Source organism: Quercus lobata, chromosome 9 (genome assembly GCF_001633185.2).
Source record: "Quercus lobata isolate SW786 chromosome 9, ValleyOak3.0 Primary Assembly, whole genome shotgun sequence".
Classification (NCBI taxonomy): Eukaryota; Viridiplantae; Streptophyta; class Magnoliopsida; order Fagales; family Fagaceae; genus Quercus; species Quercus lobata.
In genome coordinates, this window is record NC_044912.1 from 54,626,488 (window position 1) to 54,652,035 (window position 25,548).

Sequence of the window (25,548 nt, forward strand, 5' to 3'; positions counted from 1 at the left end):
TAGTTTTGAAAGATATTTTTTTGTGCTTTTTTGTAGCATTTTCAGGGGGGCATTGTGGGATTTTAGTATTGTTTTTATGGATTCAGAGAGGGTTGGGTTTTTTCGGTTATTGTTGTGCTGGTTTTTCTAGTACTCTAGGATTGTTTGAGGGTTCTTGGAGGTTTTTCTGGGTGTATCAGTGGCCAGGGTCCGGTGAGAGAGAGAGAGAGAGAAGAGAGAATTAGGAACGGCGTTTGGTCCTTTTAGGGACAAGTTGTCTTTTAAGGACCAAATTGGTCAATTTTGAAATGTTTTAGATTTGGTTTGCATTAGCCCGAACCTCATGGTCAGTTAATAAAATTTAACATTTTTTTAATATTATTTTTGTACTAAACTTTGCATGAAATTCCATTTTGGTCAAAAACTTTTAAAATTGGAAAAAACACTTTTGGTCCCTATATTCTGGGCCAATTCCTGTCTTGGTCTCTATTTTTTAGATGCACCTATTTTAGTCCCAAAAAATTGAAAACTATTTCTACTTTGGTCTCAATAATAGGAAATTCATACGTGGCAAATGGAGTGACATCTTGTCAAGCTTCTTTATTAAAATAATAATTAACTAATCCTACATGTCATAAGCCCCATGCCCAGTCAACTTCCCACCTCAAATTAAGGCTGTGTTTCTTTCATGTAAGTGATTTTCCGAAAAATACTTATTTTCTGAAAATGCTATTTTCCGGAAAGGAAAATATTTTTTAAGTGTTTGGTTGCATTTCAGAAAATGTTGTGAAAAATATTTTCTGGTGTTTGGTTGTATGGTTGAAAATGCTATTTTCCTACAAATTTTTCACATGGCAATTCAACCCACGGCAGCAAACTCTGGCAATCAAAAGCCACAACCACCAAAACACCACCACCACACCACCACAACAACAACAAAAATCAAAATCACATAGAGAGAGAGATTGGTGGGTCGAAGATCGGTGGGTCGAAGGCGAGATCGCGCGGAGGCGAGATCGAAGGTGCGATAGGCGCGGTGCGATCGTCGGACTGGAGCTCGCGAGATCAAGCAGCCCAGTGCAATCGTCGGACTGGAGCTCGCAAGATCGACTGGTGTGTGCGATCAGCGCGGACTCGAGCTCGGGGTTCGCCTCTTCTTCCTCTCTCTCTCTCTCTCTCTCTCTCTCTCTCTCTCCGGAATTCATTTGAAGTGAAAATAGGAACGGAAATTCATTTCCGTGGTCAAAGCGCATTTCCGGAAGTGATTTTCACCCAAAACAAACACACCCTAAGTCCAACGTGACCCAATCATCAACTACCCACACATGTGGGAAGTCAGAAATAAAATCTCAATTCCATTGAACCTTAAATCCCTAATCTTACCGCCCCATTTGAGCTCGTACTCCTCACTCGTTGAATTGAAAACCCAAAATAGTTGAAATAAGATCCCGAAACCCAAAAATCTGAATCAAAATACTAAACTCGTTTAACTAAGAACCCAAAATGAAAGGAATTTTTTTATTTATTTGAAGTAGCCATCCACTGGATACGAAAAACCCAAATCAAAAGGAAGAAATGATTCAAACTCTTAGACCTCGTGTGTTTGAGACATTGATTTGAAGAAGCCATCCACTGGGTCTCCCAATTTAAAAGGTATGTTTTATCTACCACGGGATGGAGGTTAGGTGGAGAGAGAGAGAGAAAGACAAAGTCTAGCAAGGAGAGATTTTTGAGAATAAAAAAACATTTTTTTAGAACTAGCGAGGAAGACTATCTCGCTACAAGTGGTGATCACTATTGATCGCTAAAATTTTTTAGTTAGTTTATTGGGTCTGATGTGTGGGTTTTTTTTGGGGGGGTTTTAGTGATATTTTTAACCTTTGACCAGTTTGTTGAGATTGATGTAAGTGCTGTAATAGGTTATCCAAATATCCTATGATGCAGGAGACAATTCTTCCAACCGAAGAGGAGATCATACAAGATTTGAAGGAAAAAAAAAAAAAAAAAAAAAAAACAAAGAAGAAAAGGGAAGGCAAGCAAGAAGAAAAAGAGAGCACTCTCACTTACAGTTGTGATTGGTCAAATTACAAAGCAAAGAGGCCCAAAAAGCTATGGAATTAAATAGCTTTAGTAACGGTCTTCCCTAGGCATGGAATTAGCGAATGAAGAACACTCTTCCTCCCACCTTCCATCAAACAAGTTTGCTATACAGGCTACTCATTTTTCACCTTGAAACATAATTACCCACCAAAAAAAAAAAAATTGCATTGCTAATTAGCACATGACACTAAGAGCCTTGTGGCTCAGTGATACTGCCCAATTCTTTATATTAGGAGCATTTGAATCCCCCTTCCCCATTTGTTGTAAGCAAGGGGGAAAAAAAAAAGCACCACATTTGAAATTGTAACACAAAATTATTACAAACAGACTTCAAACAGCATGCTATTTCTTTTCCCAAGATTAGTGAGGATTGAAAGCAAATGCCAAGAGCTTCAAAAATATTGGACACTGCCATAACAAAGCTCTATTTATTTCCATAACTTCACAGAGTTGTCATGACTTGCAGAGGCAACCATTCCAGTGACAGGTGATTGTGCCAAAGCAGAAATTATATTCTCATGTGCTGCAATTGTCACGCTTTTATTCTCAGCCATGTTCCATAACTCCAAAGACTGCAGCCCATGATTTAAAAAACAACAATTAGCAATAAGTCAGCTCATTAAAATTAACCTTTACAAGACCATAATTTTGAAAGCTAAATTCTATATGCTATGTATGTATCGACACAACTAGAAGGCTAAAATAATGTTCCATTGTAAAAACAAGCAAACAAGAAGGCTAACACAACGTTTGAATTCCCACTAACATGAGGTCCGTTACAAAATCCATCCTTCAGAGTGGAGTAATTACAGACTAGAAGTAAGCTTGCAAGTGACAATTAATGGCCTGTTTGGAAGTTTAGAGAAGGAGGAGGGGAAATTCTTAGGTGGTCCGGGACTACAAGGTTGGCAAGCTGACCTTGTAGTCCCAACCAATAAACATAAGACAGCTCATTGAAAATTGATAAGGTAAGCTTATCTGCCATGTCATTGCACTCCATTAACGGCCCTTTAATTCCGTCAATTCTGTGAGACACGTTCAAATGATCAAATTCAAATTTGAGATGTAAATGGGCGGGTTTTTGCATCTGAAAACTTTTCAAATTTGCTTTATGGAATATCACAAATTCACAATACGTTTTTCGCTACCTTGGAATCATTTTCCCCAAACGCCAAACAAAATGTATTTCTCTCAAAATTGCCATCGTCGTCTCCAACTTCCCACTCGGCAACGATGGTAACCTCGGCACTGCCCGCTCATCGCTGCATGCTTCCTTCCAGTTTCCTCTCTGTAATCTGTGGCCTCCTCATCCTGGCTGGACGATTGCTTTGATTGGCAATCCAAAAACCTGTTCCTCCAACAAATGATAATAATGCTTGATCCAAGATTCAAGCAATCACAAATGTTTCAAGCAATGAATGGGGTGAGTCTACTTTCCCTTTCTTTTGGTATGATGAATTTCTCCGATTTTCTTGGCCCATGAAATTTTCTGACATGGGTGACTTGATGATTTTTTTTTCTTTTTGTTTGCTTTGATAACCATGTTGATCTCTTTGATGACTATGGTTAAGTCTTTGATGGAATGTGTATGTTGAATGACATTTGTCTTGGGTATTTAGAAATTCATGGCCGCTTGATATCACAACTTATGTATATTCCTCCTGTACTCAATGTGTTTGATAAAATGCTCCAAGGAAAAGACTTGGTCATCTTTAAAGAATTTGGCTATAGACCTTTCATGAAACTTATTTATTCGCTTGAGAGAAGCTCAGTTAAATCATTAAGACTCATTCTTGGACATGTTATCATGTGAACTCTCGGGCATTGTGTATGAAATCTCATTCATTTGCGTTTGTTTTTTGGTTTCTTGCAAAATTTTGATTTTCCCACAATGTTTCCTTGGCATACATACATGGGCAGTGGTTTAAGACATATTTTCAATTGGGGACCATTTTTGTAAACTAATAAGAAAATGATTTATTACTGACATGATTTCCAACACTTGTGTAACTTTTTTCTTAATTCAATTTTACTTTGTGCTCTAGTTGGTTGCTGAGAAATTGAGGGAATTTAAAAGAATCCAATCCTGTGGCTATTAATGAGGTGTCATTGAATACCTAGCTATTCGGATATTGGCTTTTATGCATTGTATGAAGTTCCAGTTATCCTTTCCATGAACAAAATCATTAGTGTTATAATTTTATTGCCTGTTTTACTATTGATTTTTATAATTTTATTAAATAGAGTTAGATTGACAAGCCTTTATTGTTAGCTAACTTGTGTGCATTTTAATGATGGATACTTGTGTAGTTGTGTGCAATGGTGGATACAGGATAGAGGTTACCTTGAAGTTGTTAGACAGTAGATTTTAATTGATGAACATTAACATAATGATTTTGTGTTATGATTTAGACAAACTTGGAAGACGCTTGGAGAGAGGGAATCTCAATATGCCAAGGATGAAGATGAGGATGAGTAAAAGAGCAAGGATGAGGATCAGCAAATTGAACTTGAAGGAGCTGTCATTATCAGCTTTGGATGAGATGGATAAGTGATGAAGTTCAAGATTGAAGGCTGGTTGGGCTCAGTCAGTAGGATTTGTTAGTTGGAGATAGAAATTCATAACTTATTTCCTAAACTTTTGGATTTGTAGAGGATACAATTAGATTGTTTGCTAGTTAGTTGTTAGCAAGTTTATGTTATTAGTTGAGTGCTTATCATCAGTTGAATTGCACATTGCCGTGCACTGTATGCCATTTGATGGGAAATGAATTAAAAATGTTTATTTGGTGCTGCTTTTTTTCAATTTTGTGAAATCCGGTGTAGGAGCTGTCTCTAAAGGTACCTAAACTTGCACTGCAATGGCAATGGCATTGTTGAGTGGTTGCAATTGCAGTTTATATGGATATTGATTAACTAGGCTTTTTAAAAATCTAAAATCAGTCCTTATGATACTGATAGCCAATGCTTGTGATACTTTCTTGGCTTTTGCTTGGTCTAGGAATTCATAAATCATGAATTTTCTTTGAGCAATCTACCATAATGTCAAATACATTCTGCAAGAGGACATACATCTTGTAAATGTCAACTTGACAATATCCTAGAGCAAATAATAAAATAAATACAAGAACAAAAACAAACTATAATAACTCAATTTGAAAAAACTACCTAAAAAGGAATTTATTGGCTAAATTCTAATACCAAAAGACTACCAACAACTCTCTTGGATAACTAACACTCATGCTTATTGACCTTGCTAGTCATCTGTCCATTCTGTTGTTGCTGCAAGATATTTACGCTATTCATACTAAAATTGATGTTGTTTATCCTCATCATTCTTAGCTAGCCTAGAGTGCCTTGTTGAATGCCAATTAGGCTTGTTTGAATCATAACAGAAGCGAGCCACTTAGTCCAACAATTGCACTTAATAGATTGAGAGGGTATAGTGCAGTAGCTGCAACCATGTTGAAGCCTCCAACATCAAGTCTATCAAAATCACAAAACAAAGAGAAATTGCACTTCACAAAGTTAAATAACCAGGGTAGTATTATGACATCAAATGGGTTTGCAAATTAATCCATTGTGTTCCTCATAGCATTAGAGAGTAAAAATTAGTCTCTAAGAAGATCTATAGAATAAAACGCAATCAAAACTAAAATGACAAAGAAAAGTGAAATATTGTAATTTTTTTTACATGATATAGGACAAAAAAAAAAAATTCATAAAATTATTTCAGTTTGAGAAATAAATTATTCAATGCACCGGAATTCACAGTTTTTTTTTTTTAAATGTACCACATAAACATGGATACAAAGCCATAACCAGTTTAGACAAACCAAAACTCTATGAAGCATTTTAACAAACACTTTCTATGCCACCAAAAAAAAAAAAAAAAAAACTGTGGAAGATTGATGCTTTGCCTAAATCTAGCACTTTTGATCCCAACCATTTCCAAAAGATTTCTGATCGGATCAAATCCAACAAAGACTAAAACTTTATATATATATATATATATATATATATATATATATAGGAAGCAAAAGCTAAAACTATTCCTTATATTTAATAATCGATAAGGTTAAATTATAAATCAAATCTGAAACCCATTTTCATGTTACAGAACCTAAGACTCCAACAAAGTGCCACTAAAGGAACACGATTAAAGCTTGACCCATTTAATATTAAACAAAAGAAACCCAACAAGAACTTAACCCAGATAATACTGAGCTAAGAAGAAAAAAAAAAAAAAAAAACTAAAAGACTTCAAATTTATCAAGTAAAATAACTAAAAGATTTATCACCTGGGTGGCTCACATTCAAGGTCAAAAACCAAAATTCATATGATGACAATGGCAGTGAGATAGCCGAATGGGCAGGGACAAATGAAATAGAAAAAAAAGCTGAAGTGTTGTCTTGTGAAATCTTCAAAAAATAAAAACTAATGAGATAGCTAGCCGTAGTGATGACTGATGATGATGAACAGGGAGCTCCATATCTCAGAGGAAGAGAGAAACAGGAAACGCGAAAGAGAGAGAATTCGCAAAAATAATGAAATTTGAAAGCTTTTACTTTGTGAAAGCTCTCGCCTACCCGCCAATTCAATTCCCAAATGAAATTTGAAATTTGAACAGAGGACTGGTTAACGGAAAGGTTAACGATGTTAAAATTGGTGGATTTGTTGAAATGACGTGGCATGTAAATTGACATCATACATTTTTAGTTACATGTCTTCTCTCTATTGGCTGGGACTACAAGGTCAACTTGCTGACCTTGTAGTCCAGGACCATCTAAGAATTTCTTGGGAGGAGAGTAGTAAGGAGGAGAGTAGAGGGGAACCATTCCCCTCTACCTTGTTTGGATGTTTTTAAAATTTGTAAGGGGGAAGGGAATAATTAACTCTTCCTCTTGTTTTGGATGTTTTAACAATTAGGATGAAGAGGAGAGGAAATGATTTAAATAGACAAATTTACCCCTATTTAAAAATGAACTTGCAACATTGGTTTATGATTAATTTATCAGTTTTGTAAAGTCTTGAACTTGATTATTATTCGTCCAATCTTAGAATATGTTAGTGAATTTTTTTTTTTTTGGGGGAGAAGCATAAATAAAATTTTAAAAAATAAAACAAAATAAAGTATATACCTAAAAACTAAAAAAAAGAGTAAAAATCCAATTAAATATAATTAAACTTAGGAGCACCACTACGAGTCCAAGGCCGATGCCAGAGACTCCAAGACTTACCCTCAGCAAGCTGGTACTATTCGCAAGAATGGCTACATCGTCATCAAGAATTGTCCTTGCAAGGTTCAATCTTTTTTGCTCTGTTTCTAAGATAAAATCTATTTTTGATCCGAATAGTGTGATTTCATTTCGATCCTCTCTTTCTCTCACTCTGATTCTCTTTCTCAGATTAGATGTGGGTTTTTGTTTGGTTTGAATTTTTGTTGTGGGTCTCTCAAATCGGCGTGGATTGGAGATCAAAATCGGCAGCAGGGACTGAAGATCGGCGGCGATGGCATGGTGGTTTGGAGCGGCAGCAATGGTGGATTCTCTCTCTTTCTCTCATTCCTATCCTCTCTTTCTCTCACTCCGATTCTCTCTCTCAAATTGGATGTGGGTTTTGGTTTTGCTTTGAATTTTTTGCAGGTTCAATCCGAATCGTTTTGCTTCTTTTTTCTTTTTCTTTTTTCGTTTTGATTTTGTTGGTAGGGTTTCAATTTCTAATGGAATTTGTATTTCATTGCGAGCTTGAATTTTTCTTGTTGGGTTGCCTTATTTGCAAAGTCAGTAACAAAGGTAAATAGTGAGATTCAAAAATTTTTTTCTCATATTTTCTCGGGAAACAAACAAAATTTATTATATAATCTGTTTGTATTTTTGTTAATTTAAAAATGTTAAATTAGGGAATTCATTTGGTTAATAATTTATCTACTCTACTCTTTTTTCAAATCTCTCCAATTTAGGAGAATTAAAAATGAGGGGTTAGAAGTAGTTGAAACCCCTCCAAATCCCTTCCCCTTCTTCCTTAAAAAAACTTCCAAATAAGGTAATTGAATTACTCTCCCTTCCTTTACTCTACTCCCCCTCCTTTTTTAAACTCCTAAACAGGCCATAAGTGTGTTTGTGTGTGTGTTCTAGATAAACTATGATAGGACAATGCCTCATCAAATTTCAACTATAAAGAAACTTTAGTAGTAAGAGTGTCACATCAGGCTGGCTTAGGTCTTAATTTTACGCCCCACCCAACCCCAAAAAAAAAAAAAAAAAAGAAAAAAAAAAATTGAAAACAAGTCATCACCAAAGACTCGAAACCCAAAAGTTCATCTAATCATCTTTAGGGATATAAACTAAAAATTTAAGTAGCATCCAACACAAACTATACAATACATATTTCCACCAAATAATTCAACTGACTCCCCCATGGCCAATGCAATTCATAGTAATGGTGATGTGTTTGGTGACAAAACCCACAAGTTTCTTTACCTAAAATTTTCCGATGTTAGGTAAAGACTATGAGGGGAACTACAGTACGGCTGGATGAGCCACATGACCCAAAGGCTGTCGTCGACTTTGCTAGTATATATTAATATTATACTGTGGTTAGTTTAGTCCGTTGCTCTAGAGCCTTCCGAAAGACTTATTCTGTTTCTGGCTGAGGTCATCCTTCAGCTCAGCCATTGCTGAGATCATCAATGAGCTATGGCCTGGATTTGACATTCCAGCACAGCACAGCACTTACCACAACTGCTTGGCGAAAAAGGGAACATTTGACACTTTCAATTTTACCACGTTCTATATATGTTAGCATCAAGATACAAACTAATGGACGAATTCAAGTTGGGTTTTTTTTTCCTCTTAAAATTAAATATAAAAATCATGCATAGGCTCTATAAAAGGGCATCAGACCCAGAAGGTAGAGACAAGCCTTTGAAATTTCAATCTCATTACAAACTCTGTAAGTAAACTGCAGGAACAAAGAGTGTTATTATGGCTGAAGAAGTATTGCTGTTTAGTACGTGGCCAAGCATTTATGGCCGCAGAGTAGAGATGGCTTTGAAGCTGAAAGGAATAGAGTACAAATACATTGAAGAAGATCTAACTAACAAGAGCCCTTCCCTCCTCAAATACAACCCAGTTCACAAAAAGATTCCCGTGCTTGTACACAATGGAAAGCCTGTGGCCGAGTCACTTGTTATTCTTGAATACATTGATGAGACTTGGAAAAATCATCCCATCTTGCCCAAACATCCTTATGAGAGAGCCAATACACGATTCTGGGCTAAGTTCATAGACGAAAAGGTAAAGCTTCTTTCAATTGTAAATTTGTAATGTAATAATAATAAACAAACAATGTATTTTCTATATTGGACTAAAATTGTATTTGCGCCAATATATATATATATATATATATATATATTTTTTTTTTTTTGTGGTTGCTTTAATACTCCTCTCATGTGGACCTAAGAGGTGAGTTTTTTATTTTATTTTATTTTATATAGAAGGAATGGTGTAGACAGAGTTCAATCTAATCTCATGACTATTTGATTTGCATTGTTACTGTGATATATTACCAATTATTCTAAAAAGTTTAAATTATTAAAAAATGATTAATTTAATTATTTAGTCACTTTTCTAATAACGCACCCAAAGGCTTTAATGATAAGCCATGTATTGACTGATTATCTATTAAAATTTGAGTTTTCTCTCTCTGTTTTTTAGTGCTTGCCTGCAATACTTAAAGCTTGCTGGGGTGAAGATCGGAAAGAGCGCGAGAAGGCTGTGGAAGAGTTATCTAAGCTTCTACAATTTCTAGAAAATGAGCTCAAGGGAAAGAGGTTTTTTGGTGGAGAGACTATTGGACTGCTAGACATTGCTGCTAACATGATAGGCTACTGGCTTGGAATTTTTGAAGAAGCTTCAGGGGTATCAGAGTTGTTGACAAGGGAGAAATTTCCCAAACTTTTCATTTGGGCTAATGAGTTTGTGAGTGTAAGTGCCATCAAGGAAAGTCTACCTCCTAGAGACAAACATGTTGCCTATATGCGAAAACGCTTTGGGATGGTTAATGCTTCCAAATAGATGAACTTATACTCACCACTCACAATTGGTGCATTATTACTGCATAATAATTGACCACTTTGTCATCAATTGGCTTCTTATGTACTTTGTAATTTCTTGTGATTTGTCTGCAGACTGTAGTAGAGAGAGTTTGTTTGAGCCCTGTACTTGCTTACCCTGTTGCAGTTTTTCTATGAAGTTTTCTCCACTCTTGGTTGTTCTGTCAATAAAAATTATTAAAAAGAAGTACTATTAACTAGTCTTCAACAATCAACATCGCATATTGAACTTTTCCCTAGCATCAATATTTCATCAGTTTTTTTTTTTTTTTTTTTTTTTTTGGGGTAAAAAGGATTCTGCATTAAAAAGAACTAAACAACCAAGGTATTTACAGGGCCACGCCTGCTTAAGTACAAACCAGATAAATCAAAGGCGAATTTTCATATGTTTACATTTGTTTAAAAATAAAAATAAAAATACAACTATAGTTAGAAAAAAATGTTTAAAGAAGTTACGGCTAACCAAATATATAAAATTAATCAATATACCTAGACTCTTAATACAAGAACATATTAACTAGTTTAAACATCCTTAGAGCATCACCATCAGGTGTGTCAAATGCCAAATATTTGGCATTTGACACATCAAACACCAAAAAACCCCTCTCATAAGGTGTTTCAAATCTCATAATTTTTACCCCATGTGAACAGTACCATTCCATCTTTGGAATGATACGGATAAAAAATGCTAAAAAAAATAGTTTTTAACTTTCTCTCTCATCATTTTTAACTTTCTCTCTTCTCTTTCTTTCTTTTTCTTTTTCTTCTTTCTTTCTCCGCCACTCCATCTCTGTCACTCTCTTTTCCTCTTTTCTTCTTCTTTCTCCAAAAGCTTCACCTCTCTTTTTTTCTTTTCTTTTTTCTCTCTTTTGTTTTCCTTTTTTCTATCACTTTTTCTACGCCTCTCTATTTCTCTTTTTTTTCTTCTTTTTTTCGGTTGTGGGTTTCATGTGATTATGGGTGGTGGTGGAGTTATTTTTTGGGTTGTTGTGGATTTTTTTTTTTTAAGGTGGTGTTGGTGGATGTGGGTTTGTGTCGGTGGTGGCTGTCAGTGTTGTTGCGACAGTGGTGGTTGTGGGTTTGTTTGATTTGGGATGGGTTTTGAGGTTTGTGAATGTGGTGGGTTGTTGTGGATTTTTTTTTTTTTTTTTTTTTTTTTTTTTTTTTAGTTGGTGTTGGTGGATGTGGGTTTGTGCCGATGGTGGCTGTCAGTGTTGTTGCGGCAATGGTGGTTGTGCGTTGTTGTTGTTGTTGTTGTTGTTGATGATGATGATGATGATGATGGAAGGAGTTAATATATTATTTTAATGTGTTGTAAATATTATTTTAATGTATAAAATTGAAGAATAAACATCTAATGAATGAGATATTGGAAAATGATGTGATAAAATAATAAAGTAGGTTTTTCGTGTGTCAAAATGACATTTTTTATGAAAGACCTGATGGTGATGCTCTAACTCTAGTCTCATTAAGAAAACTTACTCGTAAATATGTAATCAGAATTATACATTAATTAATAAAGAAGCCACCATCAAGAGCTTTATAGTTTAATGGTTTACTTAATTATTCTAATAAAGATAATTTGGGTTCAAATCCTCTCTCTTATTTTTTTGTAAGGAAAAAAAAAATAAAAACAAAATAAAACAAAATATCCACCGATGACTTAGCATCACTAATGCATGGCATGAATAGATTCACAATATCATAGACTAGTTACCAATGTCCCTTTTTTTTTTTTAAGTAATGAAAGCTTAAAATTAAATATATATATCATATTACAGTTAATTGAGCATAAAGTAAAATACTAAGAGAGAAATAGAGGATTTCTAATTCACACATTACTTTGAAAGACTTAACAAAAAACTTGTAACTATCGTAAGAGAGAAATAGAGGATTTCTAATTCATACGGTACTTTGAAAGACTTATGAAAAACTTTGGCTTTGGCTTCACCGGAGTCCCAATTTTGTAATTAGTGGTGCTAAAATGGCAATATGACTTTTTAGCACCACCAATAATAATGTTCTAAGTTGTAGCATCACTCCATTAAAAATTCCCTAATAAATCTGTCCCTAAAAATTAAGCCAACTTCCTACCTCAAATTAAGTCCAACATGACCCCCAATCATCAACTACCCACACATATGGGAGGTCAGAAATAAAATCCCAATTCTATTGAACCTTAAATCCCTAATCTCACCATCCCATTTGAGCTCGTACTCCTCACTACCAAAATTGTTGAATGGAAAACCCAAAATCGTTGAAATAAGATCCCGAAACCCCAAAATCTGAATCGAAATACTAAACTTGTTTAACTAGGAACCCAAAATGAAAGAAATTTTTGTTTTACTGTGGCCATCCACTGGATACGAAATACACAAATCAAATGGAAGAAATGATTCAAACTCTTGGACCTCGTGTGTTTGATACATTGATTTGAAGAAGACATCTACTGGGACTCCCAATTTAAAGGGTATGTTATATCTACCACGGGATGGAGGTTAGGTGGAGAGAGAGAGAGAGAGAGAGAGTTTTGAGAATAAAAAAACATTTTTTTAGAACTAGCAAGGAAGACTATCTCACTACAAGTGGTGATCGCTGTTGATTGGTAAAAAATTTTAGTTAGTTTATTGAGTCTGATGTGTTGAATTTTTTTTTTTTTTTGGTGGGCTTTTAGCTATATTTTTAACCTAAGACCAGTTTGTTGAGATTGATATGAATGCTCTAACGGGTTATCCAAATATCCAATGATGCAGGAGACAATTTCCAACGAAGAGGAGATCACACAAGATTTGAAGGAGAAAAAAAAAAACAAAGAAGAAAAGGGAAGGCAAGCAGGACGAAAAAGAGAGCACTCTCACTTACAGTTGTGATTGGTCAAATTACAAAGCAAAGAGGCCCAAAAAGCTATGGAATTGAATAGATTTAGTAACAGTCTTCCCTAGGCATGGAATTAGCAAATGAAGAACACACTCTTCCTCCCACCTTCCATCAAACAAGTTTGCTATACAGGCTAATCATTTTTCACCTTGAAACATAATTACCCACCAAAAAAAAAAAAAAAAAATTGCATTGCTAATTAGCACATGACACTAAGAGCCTTGTGGCTCAGTGATACTGCCCAATTCTTTATATTAGGAGCATTTGAATCCCCCTTCCCCATTTGTTGTAAGCAAGGGGAAAAAAAAAGCACCACATTTGAAATTGTAACACAAAATTATTACAAACAGACTCCAAACAGCATGCTATTTCTTTTCCCAAGATTAGTGAGGATTGAAAGCAAATGCCAAGAGCTTCAAAAATATTGGACACTGCCATAACAGAGCTCTATTTATTTCCATAACTTCACAGAGTTGTCATGACTTGCAGAGGCAACCATTCCAGTGACAGGTGATTGTGCCAAAGCAGAAATTATATTCTCATGTGCTGCAATTGTCATGCTTTTATTCTCAGCCATGTTCCATAAATCCAAAGACTGCAGCCCATGATTTAAAAAACAACAATTAGCAATAAGTCAGCTCATTAAAATCAACCTTTACAAGACCATAATTTTGAAAGCTAAATTCTATATGCTAAGCATGTATTGACACAACTAGAAGGCTAAAATAATGTTCCATTGAAAAAACAAGCAAACAAGAAGGCTAACACAACGTTTGAATTCCCACTAACATGAGGTCCATTACAAAATCCATCCTTCAGAGTTGAGTAATTACAGACTAGGAGTAAGCCAGCAAGTGACAATTAAGTGTGTGTGTGCGCTAGATAAACTATGATAGGACAATGCCTCATCAAATTTCAACTATAAAGAAATATTTCTAACACTAAGATATTATATAGGTTAAGGGTTCTTTAATGTTATAACAAAGTAAAGATATTAATTAAATGATTTTTCTCTATAAAAAAATAGATGCTCTACTTTTTCCCTTATATGCACCATTAATCACCATCCAAATTTTTTTAAAAAAAAAAAAAAAAAAAAAAAAAAAAATGTATTTATTTGAACAGATTTGATCTATAAACAATCTCATCAATACACGAAAAAATGGTGAGGATTAGGTGTGGCCCCATCATAGCTTATCCTACACAGTGATTCCATGAAATTCAAAGATTTAACCAAAAAAATGTCAACTAATTAGATGACATGCAAAATATCCAACTAGTTTCATATGATTCTATTTCCAAGGGGTGTTCAAACACCCCCCAAATAGCTGCCATAAGGTTGAATAGGAATAAAAATAATTAATCCCACTATTTTACATCACTTTTGCTTGATTTTACAACCCCCCCCCCCCCCCAAAAAAAAATAATAATAATAATAAAAATGAAAACAAGTCATCACCAAAGACTTGAAACCCAAAAGTTCATCTTTAGGGATATAAACTAAAAATTTAAGTAGCATCCAACACAAACTATTCAATACATATTTCCACCAAATAATTCAACTGACTCCCCATAGCTAGTTCTGTGAAGGTCAAACACGGATAAAAATATATTTCCACCAAATAATTCAACTATCACTCCCTGTTAGGTGGAAAAAGGGTAGAATGGGATTGAGCTAGGTCACTCTTAGAAAAGAAAGAGAAAAAAAGGACTTAGCACTGTCTAAAAACACAACTATGGACAGAACTTATATTAGACACTAGTCATCAAATATTGTGACAGATTAATTTCTTATCTAAAAATTTTCCCCATGAAGAGTACAAGGAATTACCGAGATTCCTCCAATGACCAAGAGAGTTGAATAACTTGGGTGAAATACACAAGAATGAAACTGATTCCCATTAGAGCCGAGCTCCTGAATGCATTCCCCAGAGGCTAATGACCAAATCTTCACCAAATTCTGACTCACAGATGCCAAGTAATCTCCATTTGCATCCCAGCAGATATAATTTACCATTTCAGAGTGTCCCTATATATGAGGTGGAGGATTTAATTACAAAAACTACTAGAGCAGATGCTAAAAATGGAAGTCAAACACGGATAACATTTCAAGACAGGGCTGTGTCAGTTGCTCAACCTCAGCCTAAAATTATTAACAAAATACAATTACCACATTTCATACCTGGAATGAGAGGGTTTTCCTGTCGGTTTCGACATCAAAAATGGACACCACTTTATCAGAAGCTGCTGCCAGTAGATGTCCAATTCTTGGTTGAAATCTCACTTGTGCCATACCTCCCTATGCCAAACAAAAGAAGATTAGAATTAATAGTTCATTGCAGCTTTAGTAATTGAAAGATGGACCAAGACTAAAAGCAGAAAGAAAGAACCAACCTTAGAAATACGAGTACAGGAAAAAGGATTGATATTCCAATAGCGAATTTCATTGTCATTGTCACAGAAACAGAATAGATCAGTCTTCTTAGGGTGAAAATCAAGGGACATCACTGCTGAATTGTGTGCAGTATATGCTTGCACACAGTAATTTGGCTGCCACAGTATCTTAATTAAGTTAATCTTGGCAGTATAGTAAAACAGGAATATAAAATTTAATGAATGCATCTCATGAAGCACAAAGGAAACAATGCCTCCAAAGTCTAGAATGATGAAAATCATTCTTGGGTAGTCTTAACTTCATAAACTTAACCAACACCCAAGATTTTAGAAAGAGGAAGAATGCACTTACATTGGCTGCATCCCATAATCGCACAGATTTGTCAACTGAAGCTGTTGCCAACTGAGATGAATTTGGCCTAAAACGAACATCTGTAATCACTAATTTGTGTTCTTCAGGAGTGCTCTCTGTTTGCAAGGTGTCCATGTTCCAGAGGACAACCTAATACATACAAAAAATTACCTTCCATTAATTACTTGGTCTTGATGTGAAAAAAGTAAATGAACTAGATTGTAGAACAAAATGTATAAATTTCATAAGTAAAGCATTATCAAAGATTTCCATCACACTTAACGTCAACAATGTAAGAGAAAAAATTCTAAAACAATAAAATCTTTATCACAACACAATCATGTAGCCATCATAACCAAAGCCATTTTGGTTTAATGGCATAAAGTTGTTCTTCCCATGTGACTCCAAAGTCTGAGGTCAGTAGTTCACGCCACCCCACTTGAAAAAAGAGAGGTTACAGGAGTGATACAATTCGTTGCTAAATTGAGTGTGAAAAAAAGTCAGAAGGAAAACATAATTTTTAAACAACTAAATATTGTTATGAATACGTATTAGTAAGGAGATATACCACACAAACAAACATGTTCTCAAAATATGGCATTTTCTCATTACTCTAAGAGGATATATACCTTCCTGTCATGTCCAGCACTAGCTAGCAACTTCCCATCTGATGAAAAATGACAGCAAGTAACTTTGCTGTTTCTTGTCCGTATGCAACCAACTTCACTGAAGGTGAAACCTGGAATGGAGATTGTAGAAATAGTATGTCAAAGAACAAATAAATTGTCGATCTTCATAGATGCAAAATGATGATAGGGTTACCTTTGGAAGACTCCTTTTGGTTCTCAGCAGGACTTTGTTTCAACGCTCCATATAAGTTCCCTCCATCACCTCCATCGTGAGACAGCAACGATTCCACATTATCATCTAATGCACTAACATCTCCAAATCGTTCCATGTCTTCCTGAAAGTTAGAAATGATGTTTCAGAACCATAGTAATATTCCAATCTATTTAGCTTTAACGTTACAGCATCTAAAATGAAGATATATCCCTACAAGCTCAATACACAAGTCCGTATTTTTTAATGAGTGTTTAATACATCCCCCAAACAACTGACTGCATGTGTTGCATACATTTATTGAGAAACAATAAATGATAAGTTACTAATACGTTAGCAGGTCAATGTGCAATATCAATCATATTCTTTAACAACAATTGATCAATTAAATTCATGATGTCTCTGCTGATGTTCAACCATAAGCTGACTATTGACATACCAGCAGATTAGAAGATGATGCAAGGCCTCCCATCCCCTCAGGACCATACAACATCAAGCTTTTGGGCACACTGTTAACATGCTGCATACTACTTGCTGTTGTTATTCCATCACCAGGTGTGTGGGTTGATGCTGGAGAACTAGGTGAGGGCCCCACAGTATTTCCTGTACCAGTGCTGTTAGCAGCTCCAGAAGAAGAATGCTGTTTTCTTTTCCTGTTATTCTGCAGATTATTAAAACAAAAAATGTTAATTACCTTAATTGAAAAAAATGACAACATTAAATTGAAATGTGGCAATAGGAAGCATATTTCCGTGAATGAATGTTAATTAGCTTAATCCAAAATTGAAAAAACTACATACATCTTCTTATTGCAAATGTGGCAGTAGGAATCCTATGAAATGTAATGGCATATTTCTGTGAGACAGTTTACAGTTTACAGTTCATTAATTAGCCCATATAGGAAGATATCTAGTTATTTTGGAAAGGGCAAAACTTAGGTATAGTACCTTAGATGTTGTAATACGTTCCCCAATTAAATTCAAACACTGGGTTGCATCGATCAATAAAACACAAATTGAGTTATCTTTTCCAAGGACAAGAAATTCAATGCAACCAGGTGTTCGAATTCAATTGAGGAATCTAATATATTGTACCTAAGTTTTACATCCATTTGGATAACCAAGCACAACCTGTTGCAATTGTTGTTGCTGCAATTGGTCCTGTTGTTGAGATGAAGAGTGTTGCATCTGACCCATTTTCATCTGTTAAAAACCACCAAAGATTCAGAAAGAAGTCACTGGCCTTAAAAAAACTATGTTCACTGAATCACTATCTTTTTATTTTTTATAAAAATAAATAAATCACTATCTGACATTTGCACACTGAGAAAACTAACAATTTCCTACAGAAAACATAGATGATAGGATGTGTGATGTATATGCCATTCCTAAGTGATCTATTAATCTGCTAATAAGTTGTTTAATGGAAGTTCCATCTGCAATTAACAAATTTTGAGAATACCACACAATCCACATAAAAGAAAGCTGGCATATTTATGCATACAATGCATACTTATTTTTCTTGGATGGGAAAGTTGAGCACATGCACTCCATTCTATATTTGCATGATCATCTGAACAAGGAACATGGATGGAAGTGCCTTTTAAACACATGCACTCAATTAAATTATTGATCAGCTTGGAAATTTCCTATCTGGTCCCATCCTCCCATACAAAGCTTGCACATATATAAATTGAAAGTAGTTTGAGTTTTGGTTGACCTCATGAAATTTCGTCACATAAACTTTCGATGGCTCACAATTTTTCACTTCATTATTCTAAATTATATAGATAGAGAGAGAGAGAGATTAAATTCTATAAAGATTTCCTCTAAAACCTCCTATACTTACATCGTCCATTAGAATAATCCCAAATCAATAGATAGTTCAATTTAAAAACATAATCATAATAAATACCTATTAATAAGTTAATAACTAAAGAACTACCATAATTATCAAGTGGCATATTTAAAAATAAAAAATTTAAAAAAGAGAGAAAGAGAGAGAGAAGAATATCATAACATGCCAAATTTAAAAAAATATTGAAATTCTGCTAAAGAAATAATTAAAATGTAAAAAAAAAAAAACAAGACAAATAAATTACCATGCCTAGATGTAGATTCCAACTTCCGAAAATGATTTTGTCTATTTTAGCCATTCCCAATGAAAGTATTTTTCTACACTCCTAAGCCTTCAAAAACAATTGATGGGTGACGAGTCTATACAACAAACCTCCCTCTGTTAAAGCCTTAAAGGTCTTTAATTCTTACACATTTTCCTTTTGTTATTATGAATGTTTTAAAAAAAATTCTGAAAGCAAACTGCCCAAAGGAAGATATCCCAAAACGAAAAAGATAATAATTATGCCTAGATACACTTTAAAAAGAAAAAATTTTAATGCCAACTGTACAGATATCCTTCTCGTGTGTTTGTCTGTGCACATGTGCATTGTGAAGGCTAATCTTTGTGAAGTGTCTTCTGATATTGGAAAGGTATTCTAACCTTTGGTGAACTTGATTGCACAGGAGAGCATATAGATCCATCATTTCTGGTGGATTGACCATCTTTTGCACTCAAGCTACCCCTAGGCAGCCCACAAAATCGACGTGGATCCATATCTCCATAGTTAGTTGAATTTCCAAGATTGCTTTGTGCCTGAGCCTGTGCCAATATCTGCTGTTGTTGTGATGCTAAAAGAAACTGATTTTGGGTTGGCAGATTAGGCTTCTGTACTAAACTTGGTCGTAGTTGCTCAATTCCCTGTACAGTTTGGCAACAGTCAAGGACTTGCCTAAATTCATACTAAATAGAAGAGAAGAATGTGCAGAATATAGAAATATTCAACTTACAGTTAAAGGCCAACCCTTTAATGGAAGACCGGTAACGCCTTGATTCAATCCTGAAGGAAGCAGGGAAGAATTACATACAGAGTCTTTACGCTAAAATGACGATTATTTCAATTAAAATGACAGTAAAGTAAGCCTTCTCTTAAGAAATTCATAAATTTAATCCACGTGTGAGCAATATTGATGATACTCCCAAAGCAATATGGACAAAGAAAACAGAATTGGCTTTTCTGATGAATGGTTTCTTTCATAGAACCAATACTACTTTGCATCTAATCTTTTTGTATTTGTTTTCTTGTTCAAAGTGTTCACCATCATGAACATGATGTTCAATTTTTTCTCAATAAAAGTCTTATTACCTATCCAAAAAAAAAAATACTACTTGCATCCAAGGTTCATCATCACAAACTCCTATAAAGCACAGTCTCTTCTTTGTCAAACACTTGAAACAGATGCAATCCCTTCAAAGAACTTGTAACCTATATATGGCTGGGAGCAATTATTTCATCTCTAGGATCAAATAAACTAAAACATAAGAACCTAAGAAGATATAAGCCCTGCAAATATAGTTTAAGGCCCTTTCTAAGTGCAAAGAATAAGCAGCGAAGTATTCCATTTCAACAAAATAACCTCCAAAATCCTCCCCCTTCCCCCATTCCAATATATTTTCTATTCTTTTATTTTATTACTAAAATTATAGTAGGGTGTTAAAAAAAGGGTAGAAATATACAAAGATCTCATAATTCCTAGTTCAGAAACTTTATCAATACCAGAAACAAAATTTGGGTGTACATGAACAGAAAATTTGTGAGAAATCCCTAAGGGAAAAATGGAAAAAACACCTCTTAAACTTCAGGTCAAAATCAAACTGGCTCCTTGATCTTCTAGTTTAAAATTAGAAGCCCCTAATGTTCGAGAAATGACCAATTGCTCCTTCAAATTTCAGTTGCATCAGTGGATGGAAAATACTATCGCATGCAGAACACATGATTTATTTTAATAAGAATTTCATTTTAAAATTCAATTTCTTTTTCTTTTTCTTCTTCCTCTTCTATCTCCTGCTGCCAAACAACCACCAACTCCAACAACCAAGAACCACCACACAAATCCACCCATCCAACAAACTGGACACACACGGCCAAAGACACCACCACAGAAGTTAAAAAACCACCCAAGGCCGACCTTGACCCAAAATGTTCATATTTCATATCCATTTTGTGTCATATTTATATCTCATCTCCATATTTGCGCTTCATTAATACCAGCACAGATAGATGCAACAGTTTATCCACTCAGAGATGTTTCACTCTTTCATTAATAGTTTTCCTTAAATATGAGAAACTTTGAATAGGGCTCTCTAGACCCACTATCTCGGGCTAAAAAAATTCATGTTAAACAATTAAAATAGAAGCTACCATATGAACATTCATGCTGAAACAAGATGTTTGCATGCAGCTTTCTCAGTCAAACTATCAAGCTCAAAACATATATATCTGAACAAATATTACCTTAAACGAGGATTACCACAATATGCAAACTACAAATTAGGACATGGTATACCAATTATCTCAGAATTAACAAAAATCCTCTGTCCCACTCTTAGTATTCCACTTTATGCTCCATCAATTGCAGCTTGCCACACAACCTTTTTTTTTTTTCCTTATAAAGTAACCAAAGTTTAAAATGGGAAAATATATTAGACACATGGCATACTACAGTTGGTGGAGCATAAACTAGAACACTATAAGAAGCACTAAAGATTTTTATTTATCTTCAAACATGTTAAAACGGGGCTAGGCTAATATATCTTACATAGATTTTTTAGGTAAAGGCTTCTGCTAGAAGTTAGAATGAAAAAACATCCCATCTAAAATAGTGATATGATTGAAATCCACAAAACATAGTCCATGAATCTTATAAAAACATCCAACAATGGGGACATTAATAGTTTAGCCTAGCCATGTGCAATTTGTTATTACCATGAGTGATGTGATTCCCAAAATTGATTGAGTGTGTGTTGTGTGGGTGCGTGCTAAGTCCTACATCGAGCATACACTATGTTGATCTGGGCTTTATTAACACTTATAATGAGTCTCAATTGTTACTAGACTAGTCCTTTTAGGGTCCGTTTGGTTAAGGAGATGGAAAAGTGAAATGATAGAAAAAAATTTTGTTTCCCTCATTTGTGTTTGGTTGGAGATGGAAAAAATGAGTTTGTATAAATTTACTCATAGACCTTTATATAAAAATGATACCCAATTAAAAAAAAAGTGGCAAACAACCAACCCAAAAAAAAAAGGCAATACCCAAATTTGTTAAAAAAGATAAATCATGCCCAGAAAAAAAAAAATATATATATATATATATATATTCAAATCTAGTTAAACCCATAAAAGAAAAGAAGAAAAACAAAAAACCTGACGCTCAAGAAAATATTGCCAAAAAATAAATAAAGACTGGCAGGTCTAGCATGTAAGAGAGAGAGAGAAAAAAGAAAAGAAAAGAAGAATTAGAAGAAGAAGAAGACACTCTAGAAAATATTGAAAAGAAAAAACCTAGTAGGTCTAGCATGTCAGAGGAGGGGTAGTTCAGTCATTGACTGCAACTATTACTCTCCCCTCTATTTTCTCCCCAATTTGAAGAGATAGAATTTTGGTGGGCCAAGGGAGAAAACACCCAAGCCCCACCAATTTTCCATCCTCCCCTTTTCTCGGTCTCTCCAACCAAATACCCATAAAATCAATTTTCTCTCCACTTTTCTCTTCTCCATTTTCTATCCTCCCTGTTTCACTCCAACCAAACCAAATGGACCCTTAGGGCATAGCATAGTTATTGCTAGTGTTTTTCCTTGGGATGTTACAAATGCTACCAAAACCAACCTTGTAATCCCATACTTGTAATCCCATATGAGCTCAGAGATAATGCCCCATAAAGTGGGCCCTAATGAGAATGTCAAGTACTTAAGTTGAGAAGATTGTGATGCCCCAAATTGATTGGATATTGATTTAGTGTGTAACTATGTATTGTGTGGGTGTGTGCCGAGTCCCACATCAAGCATATATTGGGTTTGATCTAGACTTCATTAACAACTATAAGGAGTCTCAATTGTAACTAAACTAGTCATTTTGGGGCATAACCTAGACGTGGCTAGCGCTTTCCCTTAAGTCTTTATAAGTGATATATATTCTTCTCCAAATATAATTTGGTGTCCTTGAATGAAATAAAAATTTTATTAAGCCTTGGTGACAATATAGCCTTAAAACTCTGTATCTTGTTATGGTTTATTCATGTTTTATCAATCATTCTTTCAAAGGTGTAATTGGGGTCTTTACATTTACTGTTTTGGAATAGAAAGTACAGCAGCCAGGCAATTTTGGTAAGGAATTACCGAATGATGTCATAATCCATGACCCCTATGTTCTTTAGAGAAGAGGGGGAAGGGGGCAATGAAAACAACTTTTCAAATACCACCCTTACTCTAAAAAAGATGAAATACAGTTATAGGGTAAATTGTTCCAGTTAGGGAAGGTCAGGAAATGCTACCTGCACCACCTAGTCCAGATTTTGACTGAAAAATAGCTTGTCCATAAATTGATGAAGGATCCATAGGCAAACTTTTTTGAGTTGCACCCAAGTTAGCCTCGCTTTTGATGTCCTACAAACTCCATATAGAAAACGTTCAGCATGGTCTTGTAGGGAGAAAAAGAAAGAAATGGCAAGTGCAACCAGAGCATATGGTCCAAGTAATTACAGTTGTCAAAGGACTTCGTGCCTGGATTTGTTGCAAAGCTGCAGACATGTTCCCAGAATTCCCTTGTACCAACTGACTGAATCAACAACAACCAAAGACATAAGATCCAGTCCAACCATGGAAAAGATAGGTAAATAAGAGATCATACATACATGCATCATTAACCAATGAGACTGGAGAGCAGGTTGGAATATTACGGATTGATGTATTTTGTTTAAAAACAAGAAGTAGCAAAGCCTTGGGTCAAAATAAAAATTGGCGCGGTTATTGCGCTTAAATGGTTTTTATTTTTATTTAAAGATATTTTATATATGGAACCATATGAATAATGGACAAACTAAATGAAAGAGAAATTAATGATTAGTATAAATCACTTAATGGTAAATGCATATATATAGAAATTAAAGCCAATTTACCCTGGATGATTGGTTGCTGATTTGAGAAGGGCTATCCTATTTGCATCAATTATAGGTGGGGATGTCTCTGAATCCATTGAATGAGGGTGTTTCATACGTTCTTCATACATTTTCATGGCCAACACACTGGCTGATGACTGCCCCATCATTCCTTCAGAGTTAATAGCATTCATAGAACCACCAAGAGCAGCATGATTAGGATCCCTGCGTTGCAGCTGTGCATTGCGCTGCTGCATGAGTTGTAATTGCTGCATTTGCAGCTGTTGCTCCCTCGCCTTAATTTGCTGAGCCTAGTCTCAATGAGAACAAAAAATATAAAAACAAAAAAAAAGATTGGACATGTTTTGTTCATTTTGTTATTACAAAAATCACCAAAGCAAATCAATTGACATAATGCAAACACCTCAATGTAAGCAGCGGCAGGCTCAGAATGCTTCTCATTCGTCCTAGCAATGAATATGTCCCAAAAAACAGACCACCATTCAAAGAGGAATCCTCCAGGTGCATCAATTGCTGCACATCCAAACTAAAACTTATCAAACTCATCTCACTCTCTTCCCTAATAAAGCAAACCATAATTTACTTTGTCGAGAAAAGAATGTAAACCCTTAATTATGCAAACCATAAACTGAACTAGAATTTTGTGATTTATTAGCAAGCAACATGGCTAAATACAATAATGTAAATGTAAAGTAAAAACAAAAAAGTGTATAGGAAAAGAATTAAGCTTGCAACATTTACCTACTGGATCTGTGGCGACTTTCCCTTCAGTCATAAAGGCTTTTGCAGAAGCATGCAATTTTCTTTTCAACAAATAATCATGAATGTAAACATCAAGCCTACCACAAGAAAAGGAAACCCAGCCAAAAAAAAAAACATAAATTCAGTAAATTTAGCACAGCAAGAATGAGTTGGAACCCACTGAAACAAAATTCAGAGTGTACATACATCTTATCCGCTTCCCAATTACTCTGTGCCATGTTATTTCGAAGTTAGAACACAAAAACCAAAGAATGAAGAATCAATAACTGTTACCGCCTGCAAGTAAGCCATCCTTAGCATCAGATCCCTCATAAAAACAGCATAATACAAACCTGTTTGGTTCCCAAGAAACCACAATAAAAGAAATTCTAAAACCCTATTATCAGGTCAATTTAGTCTTGAGCCAATTCTTTTGCTGAAACTTTTCTCTTTTTTTTCACTTGTGTGTGCGGTTTTCAGCATGCCAGTTTGAACTTCTTTTCTAGTGGTTTCTTGGGAACCAAACGGAGTGAAACCAATTAACTGAATCACATAATTCTTTTAAACTGTTAACGATAAAAATAAATAAATAAATAAATAAAAAATATACCTCATAAAACCCTAACTTGTACTAAATCTTTCAAACCAGAAATTCAAACCCAAAAAAAAAAAAAAACAAAAATATAAGAAATTGTTAATTCCGCAGAGTAATGAATTTTGCGATCTGAAATCCTTACATGGTGATATAAGAGTAATGAATTTGCGTGCACTGTTATTATTGTAATAATGATTTCGGCAATTTGTTCTCGGGAAAGTGACGAAAGTTCATTGATGAAGTTGAAGTAGAACCGCTACAGCTTTCACCATTTTTAATAATAATAATAATAATAAGAGAAGAGGTAAAGAAAAGAATCTACTCCTACTATTTTTATAGGAATCAGGTAACATTGCCGAACCTGAGGTTCGGATTTGTAACCAAACCAAACATGTGTTGTTTACTTCTTCTTTTTTTTTTTTTTTTTTTTGGCGGAATGTTTACTTAGATATTCTACCCAATAAAATCTCACAACATTGTAGATTTGACTAGAAGTACAACACTTTTAAGTTTTAACAACTACACCTAAATTTAATGTGAAAA

At 34.8% G+C, this 25,548-nt stretch overlaps 2 protein-coding genes across 3 annotated transcripts; one reads left to right on the top strand and one right to left on the bottom strand.

Moving 5' to 3' along the window:
- Window positions 1-2,411: 2,411 nt before the first annotated feature.
- On the bottom strand, window positions 2,412-25,308 carry LOC115959483 (transcriptional corepressor LEUNIG_HOMOLOG-like). Of its 2 annotated transcripts, none has more exons than XM_031077899.1 (18): window positions 25,148-25,308; window positions 24,618-24,707; window positions 24,411-24,508; window positions 24,073-24,182; window positions 23,670-23,959; window positions 23,254-23,329; window positions 23,046-23,157; window positions 19,506-19,555; window positions 19,159-19,416; window positions 17,790-17,861; window positions 17,099-17,320; window positions 16,642-16,783; window positions 16,449-16,558; window positions 15,820-15,969; window positions 15,468-15,623; window positions 15,256-15,372; window positions 14,905-15,102; window positions 2,412-2,651 (listed from the first exon to the last, which is right to left on the bottom strand). In XM_031077899.1, the coding sequence occupies exons 2-18, from the start codon at window positions 24,647-24,649 to the stop codon at window positions 2,508-2,510; spliced, it is 2,337 nt and encodes a 778-aa protein (XP_030933759.1). In that variant the 5' UTR covers window positions 24,650-24,707; window positions 25,148-25,308; the 3' UTR covers window positions 2,412-2,507. The 2 variants fall into 2 exon arrangements, with proteins under 2 accessions (XP_030933759.1, XP_030933758.1); XM_031077898.1 differs by lacking the exon at window positions 2,412-2,651 and adding an exon at window positions 13,032-13,668.
- LOC115959485 (glutathione S-transferase U8-like) lies at window positions 8,961-10,331 on the top strand. Its single transcript, XM_031077900.1, has 2 exons — window positions 8,961-9,378; window positions 9,799-10,331. Exons 1-2 carry the CDS (start codon window positions 9,067-9,069, stop codon window positions 10,156-10,158), a joined length of 672 nt encoding a protein of 223 aa, XP_030933760.1. The 5' UTR covers window positions 8,961-9,066; the 3' UTR covers window positions 10,159-10,331.
- Window positions 25,309-25,548: the final 240 nt, after the last annotated feature.